General features: G+C 49.5%; 1 protein-coding gene across 2 annotated transcripts in view; it reads left to right on the top strand.

The window, feature by feature from the left end:
• The window catches only part of TMEM63A (transmembrane protein 63A), a 43,633-nt gene that overhangs the window by 20,688 nt on the left and 11,955 nt on the right, over positions 1-10,990 (top strand). For both annotated transcript variants that reach the window (XM_011948942.1, XM_011948941.1), the window contains exons 7-15: positions 633-775; positions 1,514-1,565; positions 1,994-2,102; positions 2,707-2,777; positions 5,797-5,877; positions 6,070-6,193; positions 6,297-6,430; positions 7,676-7,813; positions 9,310-9,463. In XM_011948942.1, the coding sequence (XP_011804332.1) occupies positions 633-775; positions 1,514-1,565; positions 1,994-2,102; positions 2,707-2,777; positions 5,797-5,877; positions 6,070-6,193; positions 6,297-6,430; positions 7,676-7,813; positions 9,310-9,463 (1,006 nt within the window). The remainder of the gene's footprint in view (positions 1-632; positions 776-1,513; positions 1,566-1,993; positions 2,103-2,706; positions 2,778-5,796; positions 5,878-6,069; positions 6,194-6,296; positions 6,431-7,675; positions 7,814-9,309; positions 9,464-10,990) is intronic.

Below are 10,990 nucleotides of genomic sequence, written 5' to 3'. Positions count from 1 at the left end.
CCAGGCTAGAGTGCAGTAATGCAGTCATAGCTCATTGCAACCTCAAATCCTGGACTCAAGGGATCTTCCTGCCTCAGCCTCCCAAGTAGCTGGGATTACAGGAGTGTGCTACAATGACTGGTTATTATTATTATTATTTTTGTATTTTTAGTAGAGACAGAGTTTCACCATGTTGGCCAGGCTGGTCTTGAACTCCTGACCTCAGGTGATCCACCTGCCTCAGCAAAGTGCTGGGATTACAGGCGTGAGCCACGGCGCCCAGCCCTAACTTTATTCTGAATGTGATTCCTTAGAAGCAGGACAAGGCTGTGAGATGACTGTATTTATGTACCTTTCCGACACATGTAACTAGGGCACAAATGTTTCTAGCAACATCAGATGGAGTGCTGGTGTTCCTTTACCTCAAGTATGGTACAGGGGCTAAGATGGTGGGCTCTGGAATTTATATCATGTGAGATCCTGAAAGTTATGCAAATTTCCTGTGCCTTTATTTCCTCATATGTGAACAAAAATGTGGGGATAACAATCAAACCATCTCATAAGATTGTGGTGAGGATGATATGAGACGCTTCATGCAGAGCCGTGAGGCCTCTTCTCGCTGCTCATTAAGATTCCACATGTGTCTCGGCCAGTGATGACCAGATCCTGGAATGGTGTGGGGAGGACGCCATCCACTACCTGTCCTTCCAGAGGCACATCATCTTCCTGCTGGTGGTGGTCAGCTTTTTGTCCCTGTGTGTCATCCTGCCCGTCAACCTCTCAGGCGACTTGCTGGGTAATGACCCTCCTCACCCTTGTCTATGTTGTAATGGGACAGAGTGGCAGTCCTAGGGAAAGGGTTCACTGTGGTAGACCAGAACCCCAGGATTCCTGCTCCAGTTCAGATGTAAGATGGTCTCTGGGTGACTCTCTGAACATTTCCATCTGATTAAAGATCTGGAGAACAATCTACCACAAACCTAGGCTAAAACTGGGGCCCCAATATCAATGTCTGGTTGTATTTAAATAGGGGAAAAAGCCTCCCAAGATTTACAGAATCAGGGGCTGTTAGAGAGTCTTTTATACTTTCCTGCCCTCACCCAAATTAGGAGGTCACAATTAATGGACCCAGAAGATATCCATGATACTTAATTAAACTCAGGGTGTGGCATTATAGCTAAGGGCAACTGCAAGAATCCACCTTACAAAATGCTACCATGAATCCACTTAGGATACCCAGTGGTTCCCAACGTTGGTTTTGTAACAGCGTAGGATGTTTGTAGTTTTCTCAAAACAAAATGAATTCACATTTTGCCTTTACCTGCAATGGAAGGTTGAGAAGTTATCAGGGAACATGTTGGTGTCAAGCAGAGGCCTTGATGGTATAGCTCTGGAAAGACCAGTCAGGCGTTGTCTTCCTGCTGGTCCAGACATGCTCCTCCTCCCCAGAGCTCCACAAACCCAGGCTGATTGGTTACGCCCGCTTCTGCTTCCCCACATGACTCTGGAACTAAGTATCTGTGCTTCTCTGCAGACAAAGACCCGTACAGTTTTGGGAGGACAACAATAGCAAACCTGCAGACTGAGTGAGTATGGAGCCTGTGGGGATAGGTGTCGATGGGTGAGATCAAGGAGAAGGCAGGTCAGGAGCCCAGGGCAGGCCAAAGGTACTCCAAAGGGACCCAGCTGGTTCTGAAGGCCCCTTGCAGCTAGTGTGTTGTTGAGCTGTGGGCATGAACACGCTACAGGTAGGCACTGTTTTGCCAGGGTTTTAAGAAACATGGAGGGTCCTGTGGATCTGGAGTTCATTTGTCAGAACAGGAACAGGGACCCCTCTGAAGTGTTCACTGTGGGCTGAGGGGCATTGGCCACACAGCCTCTGTGGGAGGCATCTCTTGCAATGAAGCTGTTGGTCCTCAGTTCAGTGCCCACTGAGGGTAACCAGGCCCCAGCTCTGCACCCCCAGCTCCCTGCCTGGGATCCCAGCTCTGACGGCAGGCGGTTTCCCCCTCAGCAATGACCTCCTTTGGCTGCATACCATCTTTGCCGTCATTTACCTCTTCCTCACTGTGGGCTTCATGCGGCACCACACTCAGTCCATTAAGTACAAAGAGGAGAACCTGGTGAGTGAGGTGGGGCTTGGGGACATGTGCTGGGAGAGACTCAGGTGGGAGCTGGAGTGGAGGGGCCTCCCAGGCTCTGCTGCAGGCCCTGACCACAGTGAGCTCTGGGAAGGCCTCAGGAGCCTGGCTTGCTTATTCTTGCTCACACTTGGCATCATCTTTAAAAAAACAATTTCCTGGTGGATTGTTTCAAGATTTGGACAGTTACTGGTGCTAAGTAAAGAAGTTTGGGTTGAGAGCAGCCCTTTCTCTTTACCACCCACAGCTTCACAGGGGAGGGGCGCTTCTGTGGCTTGGTTCCAGGCCTGGGTCCTCCTCTGATCTGCTGTGTGACCACATTTGAGTCACTTCACCTCTTTCTCAGTCTTCTGCCATGTAAAGAAGGCTCATAGAGTTGCTTTGGAAGTGGATTCTTTGTATAGCCTGGAAGAAGATGATGTGTAAATGACATGCTTTGGGGCTCCCCTGGCCACAGAAGGAGAAAACTGGAGCCTTCTAATTTCCTGTTGTTTACTTTCCAGAGGCTGGAGTGGGGTAGGAAACCTGAGCATACCTGCACACTGGCTTGTGGGTGACTTCTATCCCTACTGTGTTTCCTGGACAGGTGAGGCGGACCCTATTCATCACAGGACTCCCCAGAGATGCCAGGAAGGAGACTGTGGAGAGCCACTTCCGGTAAGCAGGCGGGGTGGGAGGAGAGCTGAGCCCCCTCCACACAGGACCAGCACAGCCCCACCCACAGGGCAAGCACCTTAGGTGAGCGCCTGCTGTCTCTCGCTTGGGTATCCAGATGAGATCTGAGAAGGATCTGGCCCTGCCACAGTGTATGGAGTGGCTCCAGTGTGCCAGCCCTGCTGGTGCTGTGCAATGCATGGCGCCGTGGTGGCCTATCCTCTTCAAGCAGCCTGTGCACAGTGTCCAGAGCACAGACCAGGATGTAGGTGCAAATAAACGTCTTGAGAGCATATGGGGGAAAAAAAGTGTTCACCCTGGGGATCTTAGCATCACCTTTGCAGAATAAGACATGTGAGCTGAGCATTTGTACAGACCCACAGGGCTAGGGTCTCACAGGTGGAAGGACCTCAGGGCCATCTCTGCATTTGCTGGTTTGTCCACCCACACAGTGGGTGTCTGTTGAGTGAGCACTGTGTCTGAGTCCAGGCTCTCCCTGGTAGAACCACCTTTCCAGCGGCTCCCTTTGAGGATCTGCAGCACCAATTCCTGCAGATGGAGGCTGGAGGAAAGGCTTTCCTGTGAGGAGATTACGCGTGCAGCCAGGGATGCGGGGGAAGGCCCAGAGCATCAGGAAAGGTGGAGGTGGGGTGCGGGGACAGGGTAAGCAGTTTGGGAAGGCTCCCAGGACCCCATGCTGGAGGACCTGAAGGCTGGGCTTAGGAGCTGACATTTTATTCTTTCTTCATTCCTTTTTTTATTATCTTATTTTTTTAGAGACAGGGTCATGCTCTGTTGCCCAGGCTAGAGTGCAGTAATGCAGTCATAGCTCATTGCAACCTCAAATCCTGGACTCAAGGGATCTTCCTGCCTCAGCCTCCCAAGTAGCTGGGACTGCAGACACATGCCACCACACACAGCTAATTTTTAAATTTTTAGTGGAGATAGAGTCTTGCTATGTTGCCCAGGCTCGTCTCGAATTGCAGGGCTCAAGTGATCCTCCTGCCTTGCCCTCCCATAGTGCTGGGATTACAGGCGTGAGCCACCATGTCCGGCCTGTCTTCATTCCTTATCATTCAGCAGCCACTAATTTGTTGCATGGACTAGGAGCTGGCTACACTTTAACTTTTCACTATTTATGAAGAAAGCACTTGCTAAGGAAATTACTAGACAGAATTGTAAATTGAATGTTTAAAATTAGAACAACTTCTTTAGAAACTCTAAGTATTTTAGAAATATTTACTAATATGTAAATACTCCATACCAGGATCATTTTTCTCCATTTCTTTGAAGCAACTCCTCAAAGTTGCCTGCTAGGCAACACCTGGAAACAGTAATTCCACTTAATGTATAACTTTAAAGAGAAAAAAAAAAGTCCCCTCATTCTCATACAAACATTGCATGACTCATGCTTTCCTCTATTTTAGGAGGCCTTTTTAGTGAATGCTGTTGCAATCCGTGGGGATTGATGTATGAATTTGCCTTTCAGGCAGGGATGCTTAAATTGCAGTTTTCTTCCTCACAGCTGTTATTGAGACCAGAAATTGTCCTACTGTTTAATTTCATGATTGACATACGTATGGGCTCTCTCTCTCTCACTAAAATGTAAGCACATCCAGGCCCTGTTACCAGCACCTAGAACAGTGCCTGGCAGGTGGTAGGTGGGGCTTTACATGGTTCTGGAATCCCCTGGAATTGTATGTATAATTTTGCGTGTACGGTGAGGGGGTATTGCATGGTGGCTACGAGCATTGACCTTGGAGCCAGGTTGCCTATATTCACCTCTTGGCTCAGACACTTACTAGCTGTGTGATCTTGGGCACAAGCCACTTACCTCTGTGGGGCTCAGTTTACTCATCTGTAAAATGGGGACAAAACCTCACAGGTTATAATGAGGATTAAATAAATCAATATATGTAACAATACCTGGTCAATAGTGAGTATGTATTTTGCTGGTTCCTTTTTTTTTTTTTTGAGACAGAGTCTCACTCTGTCGCCTAGGCTGGAGTGGGGCAGTCTTGCTCACTGCAACCTCTGCCTCCCAGGTTCAAGCAATTCTCGTGCCCCAGCCTCCCGAGTAGCTGGATTACAGGTGTGCGCCACCACACCTGGCTAATTTTTGTATTTTTAGTAGAGGTGGGGTTTCACCACATTGGCCAGACTGGTCTTGAACTCCTGACCTTAAGTGATCCACCTGTCTCAGCCTCCCAAAGTGCTGGGATTACAGGCATGAGCCACCGCACCTGGCCTTGCTGGTTGTTAATATGTGTGTAGACATTTTTTGGTCTGAGGGTCCTTTGCTTTCATTAGACTCGCTGAAAGGTGTGTGACCTTAAAAAAGCTTACCTGAATAGGATTTCGGTGAGGGCTCAAGGTAGATACTGACCTAGCACAAACAATAAATCTATTCCTTTGGGTCTTCAGAGGGGATAGTGATATGTTCATTTTTCCCCGGGAGAAGTGCCAGCTGATTGCAAGCCAAGTGGGTATAAACTTGTCAGTTCCAGGCAGTTAGCTGAAACTACTAAAAAAGGCTAGTGGGGTGCGGTGACTCATGCTTATAATCCCAGCACTTTAGGAGGGTGAGACAGGAGGAGTGCTTGAGGCCAGGAGTTCGAAATCAGCCTGGGCAACACAGCAAGACCCTGTCTCTACAAAAAATAAAAATCAGCCTGGTGGCATGTGCCTGTAGTCTGAGCTACTTGGGAGGCTGAGGTGGGATGACTGATTGAGCCCAGAAGGTTGAGGCTTCAGTGAGCCTTGATTGCGCCACTGTACTGCAGCCTGGGTGACAGAGTGAGACCCTGTCTCTAAACAAAACAAAACAAAAGCCCTCTTTGTATTAAATTTCAAAATTTCCCCCTTTTGGAGGATAAAAGACAGAAGAGAGGTCTCTGCTGGCACAGAAACCAGCAGCGAGATCACTCTGCCATCCTTTCCCTTGGATCTGTGGGCATGTCTCCTGCTTAGTGTGTTTTCTTATCCAATGGCTTCTTTTGCCTCCTTCTCTCCCTGGCCACAGGGATGCGTACCCCACGTGTGAAGTGGTGGATGTCCAGCTGTGCTACAACGTGGCCAAACTGATCTACCTGTGCAAGGAGAGGTGAGTGGCGGGCGGGCTTTGCGAGATGCCCACTCCTTCCTTGCTGGCCTTGCATCCCCCAGCTAGGAGGGGAGGAGGGAAGCCCTGGACTCCTCCTTCTCCCCTAGCGACCGATGGTTGAACTGTGGGTGTGGGGGTCTCTGCCACAGGATTCTGAATCTGAAGTTTGTGCCCCTGCTCCCACCCCTACAGAAAGAAGACTGAGAAGAGCCTGACCTATTATACGAACCTGCAGGTGAAGACAGGCCAGCGGACCCTCATCAACCCCAAGCCCTGTGGCCAGTTTTGCTGCTGTGAAGTGCTGGGCTGTGAGTGGGTAAGGGCCCTGCTCCCCGGCTGGGAGCGCAGGCATTGGCTTGGGGGTGCCCCAGACACCTGCATGGGGCCACATCCTCCCAATGGGATGTGTCTTCTGGCAGGAAGACGCCATCTCTTACTATACGCGGATGAAGGACAGGCTGCTGGAGAGGATCACAGAGGAAGAATGCCACGTCCAGGACCAGCCCCTGGGAATGGCCTTTGTCACCTTCCAGGAGAAGTCCATGGCCACCTAGTGAGTGTGGGCACATCCCAGACCCCTTCTTGGATGACTCCCTGTTCCCCTCCAGATAACTCACTGTCCCTCTTGGGCAGAGATGGTACTGCTGACCCACCATCCCTGGGATTTATCTGTGGTGTTTCCTTCTCCTCCCTCAGCCACCCACACTCACTTTCGGCCAGCCCAGCCCATGTTTGTGTGACAGGTGGTGGGGTTGTGGGCAGCAGCCATGGAGTGGGTGATTCTGGCCCACCCCCTCAAGCTGATGTGGCTTGGTCCCACTGCCGGGCTCTTCCCTGCTGCCCTGGACCCATCCTGTTGGCTTCATGTGCTAGCCTTCCCCCATGGGAGATGGAGGCACCCTCCTTTCAGACATCTGCTCTGGACCACAGATCCTTCTGTCTGTGGCTCCCCACCTTCCCACAAATGCAAAGCTGTGGGGAAGACCCCTGGGGCACGCTGGGGCGCTCACTGCAGTCAGAAGCTCCACCCTGGGGAATGGCTTTTCACAGTGGCCCTTTGCATGGGATTCTAGGCTTTCATGCCTGTGGTCTCAGTGTCATCTCGCCTTAGGAGCAGCAGGGGGTGGGTTGGAAGAGGGGTGCCGAAAGGAGATGTCCAGCCACTGCCCCTCCCCCTGCCTTCTCTGCCCCGGGCATTGTGACACTGGGAATGGACTCACACAGGACTTCCTGCCTCCCTGTAGACACTGGGGCAGGAGGAAAGGGGAAGCCGTCTGAGGCAGGAGTAGAGGGGCTGCTGGGCTTCTTATGGGAGGTTAAAGGAGGAAAAGCTGTGACCTGTTGAGATGGTGAGGGTCGAGGTGGGAGCCTTGAGGAGGGAAGCTTGGAAACAGGCGGTGTGTAACGTGGTCTATTGCTACCCTTGGGCCTGGGGAAAAAGTGACAGAATGAAAAGGTGAGCCACTGGCTTGACGGTAGCATTGATCAGAGCTCCAGCTTAACAGGCAGGGTGGAGGGGGATGGCCCTATGGAAGAGCAGTGTGTTGGGATGTGTTGCCCTCAGTTTCCTTATCTGTAAAATGGGAATAGTACTCCCTTTCTTGCTGGTGGTTGCGAGGATTAAACAAAATTCTCCACACAGTGTGCTAGCATGGCGTCTCTTACATAGCATTACTCATAATACACTAATCACAACAAAGCAAAGGTCCTGTGTCACTGCCTGCCACTCCTACTCAGTCCTCACTTGCCATGGTAACCTGAGTAGCCTGGGCCTGGCTGTTTCTACATTTCCTTGCAGCATCCTGAAAGATTTCAACGCCTGCAAGTGTCAGAGCCTTCAGTGCAAAGGGGAGCCCCAGCCGTCCTCCCATAGCAGAGAGCTCTGTACCTCCAAGTGGACAGTCACCTTTGCCGCTGACCCTGAGGACATCTGCTGGTGAGCTCCTAGACCAGCGAGAGGTGGGAGAGAGGCCTGGGTTCCTGGTGGGAGCTGCCCATCACCTGGAGCACAGGTGTGACCTGGCAGTCAATGGAGATCTCCACACATCTGCAACTCTCTGGGCCGTGATGCTGTGATGTGCTCAGTGTGGCCCAACTGGGGTATCTGCCCAGCCCTTCCCTCCAGTGTTCCTCACTAGCATTCAAGTGCTACCCAGCAGAAATATAATGCCAGCTCTGAATGTAATTTTACATTTCCTAATAGCCATGCTAAAAGAGTAAAAAGAAACAGCTGAAATTAATTTTAATAATTTATCTCACCCAATATATTCAAACTGTTACTTCAACATGCAATCAATTTTTGAAAAATGTGAGATGTTTTACATTCTCTTTTTCACACTTAGTCTTCAAAATCTGGTGTGTATTTTACACTTCTAGCACCTCTCAATTCATACCAGCCACATTTCAAATGCTCAGTAGCCACATGCAGCTTGTGTAGTCTTACTTAGGTCCAGTGTCAGCCTGGAGCTGTGCTGGTGAGCTGAGCTGTGTCCATGGGGCCATGGTGAGCCTCCAGTGCTGTGCTGAGGGTAAGGGCACCCAGCGCAAGACCCAGCGCAGCTGCCTGCCCAGCTCTGCCTCAGCTCCTTGCACAGAATGAGCTTGAGTTGCTCCTCTCTGCTCGGTTCTAGTTCTGCCTTCGACAGTTTTGCTCTTTGGTTCATAGGGCTTCCTAAACTCAGGATTGCTTTGTGGGTCTGTTCTTTGGGATGAGAGACCAGGGCAGGTGCAAGCTATGCCTTTGCTCCTTTGTCCCTGCCTCCCTTGTCCCTGCACCCCAGCCATAGCCCCCTTGGGAAGAATGTGTCATTAGTCACAAAGCATTGCAGATGTGTCTAAGAAATGCCATGCTGGGGCTGGGCATGGTGGCTCACACCTGTAATCCTAGCACTTTGAGAGGCTGAGGTGGGGACTGCCTGAGCTTAGGAGTTCAAGACCACTCTGGGTAACATAGTGAAACCCTGTCTTGACTAAAAATACAAAAAAATTAGCTGGGTGTGGTGGTACATGCCTGTAGTCCCAGCTACATGGGAGACTGAGCAGGAGAATTGCTTGAACCTGGGAGGCAGAGGTTGCAGTGAGCTGAGATCACACCACTGCACTCTAGCCTGGATGACTGAGCGAGACTCTGTCTCTAGGAAAAAAAAAAAAAAAAAAAAGGCCTTGTTTGGCCTGCTTGGGTGCTCATGCCATCTCTTTGGGTAGGTTCTGGCCCCCACACTCTAGCTGGGGAGCCACATCTGAGAGAATAACCTTTGTTCCCTCTGAGCTCTTGGGGACCTAAGACTTGGCCTTTCTGTAGTTCAAGGTCAGTGTGGAGAACTTGCTCCCAGGCTAGTCTCTTGGTCTGCCTAAATCTGACCTTCTGACCCACCTAAGCCACGAGCACTGGGAGACAAGCCTGGAGACCTGTGTCCCCTCTCCCCTCTGCAGGAAGAACCTCTCTATCCAGGGCCTCCGCTGGTGGCTACAGTGGCTGGGCATCAACTTCACCCTCTTCCTGGGGCTGTTTTTCCTGACCACACCCTCCATCATCCTGTCCACTATGGACAAGTTTAATGTCACCAAACCCATCCATGCGCTGAATGTGAGTAATTGTTCTGCAAAGCCCCTCCCAGGAGAGCTGGTGAGAAGAGGGCTTGGTGGGTGGGGAAGGAATGGGGACAGGAGTGGGGTGTATGCGGGGAACTAAACCAGGGGGTCATGTCGCTCAGCTCACATCCTTGCTTTTAAGCCCTGAGCAGGCATGGCCATGTTTATTTCAATGTCTTTATAGTAATGCCATACACACACACACACACACACACACATTATATGTATATAAATACACACACACACATGCATACATATGTATTTTAATAGACTGTATCTAAATACTCAATGGTGGGGATCCATTTGAGTTGAATGAGGTCTATTCAGTTTGGTAGAATATTAAGCATCCATTAAAAATTGTGTAGATTTTGTGGCACCCATGCAGGGCTCCTGACAGAAGCAGGGATGTACCAGTGAGGCATGTCTATCATGGACACTACCAGGAGGGGCCAGGAAGGAAGGAAAAGAACTTTGTTGATTGGAGGTGGCAGGATCACAAATTATTTCTTTTACATTTTAGTTGCTAATGACCTTGTTATAAAACTATTCTGGGGCCGGGCGTGGTAGCTCACGCCTGTAATCCCAGCACTTTGGGAAGCCAAGGCGGGCGGATCAGCCGAGGTCAGGAATTCAAGACTAGCCTGGCCAACATGGCAAAACCCCATCTCTACTAAAAAATACAAAAATTAGCCAGGTGTGTTGGTGGGCACCTGTAATCCCAGATACTCAGGAGGCTGAGGCGGAGAATTGCTTGAACCGGGAGGTGGAGGTTGCAGTGAGCCGAGATTACACCACTGCACAAGAGCGAAACTCCATCTCAAAAAACAGAAACAAAAACAAAAACAAAAAACCCAAAAACTATTTATTCTGTATAGGTAATGAATGATTTTCAAAAATCTTAGATGAGTCAATGAGATAACAGCCAAACACTCAACTGGCATTTACTCAAAAAGCTATTGGTTTCTCATGATTAACTTTGCCAAGCCATCTCCCTAAATTTTTTTTTCTTTTTAAATTTCACTTTGCATTTGGTTACTCATTCTCTGGGAAAGCATACTGGGCAAGAGGGCCTCCTTGTCCTCACTTTGCCATTTCCCCCATCTGATGAATTCTGAACCTCAGTTTTTCATCCAAGAACTGGAGTTAAAACACCTGCCCTATTATACAGGGCGCGAGGCTGTTGTCATGATAATCAATGAGCTGATGTGTGGTTGAAGCTCTTATCTGACTCCATAAATAGTTTAAAACTACCTAAGTATAAATTCAGCAGTTTTGTTTAAGATTTCAAGCAGGTATTATAAACATGCATTCCTTTGCCAGTCTTTATTTAATAGAGGGACAGGCCTATTCTTTTGAGGATGGATCTGCTGTTAAGAGCTCCCCTTTGTCTATTTTACATCAACCACTCCTTATTTCATTGTTTTGTGATTCCAGTGTTGCCTTCTTTAAAGTAAAGGAAGAATTTAGATATTTGCAGAGCCATTCTGAATATAGAAACTTCCTAGATCGCATATCCCTTGAT

This window comes from Colobus angolensis, unplaced genomic scaffold (assembly GCF_000951035.1).
Source record: "Colobus angolensis palliatus isolate OR3802 unplaced genomic scaffold, Cang.pa_1.0 Scaffold288, whole genome shotgun sequence".
NCBI classification, from domain to species: Eukaryota; Metazoa; Chordata; class Mammalia; order Primates; family Cercopithecidae; genus Colobus; species Colobus angolensis.
This window is presented reverse-complemented; position numbering and strand designations above follow the sequence as displayed.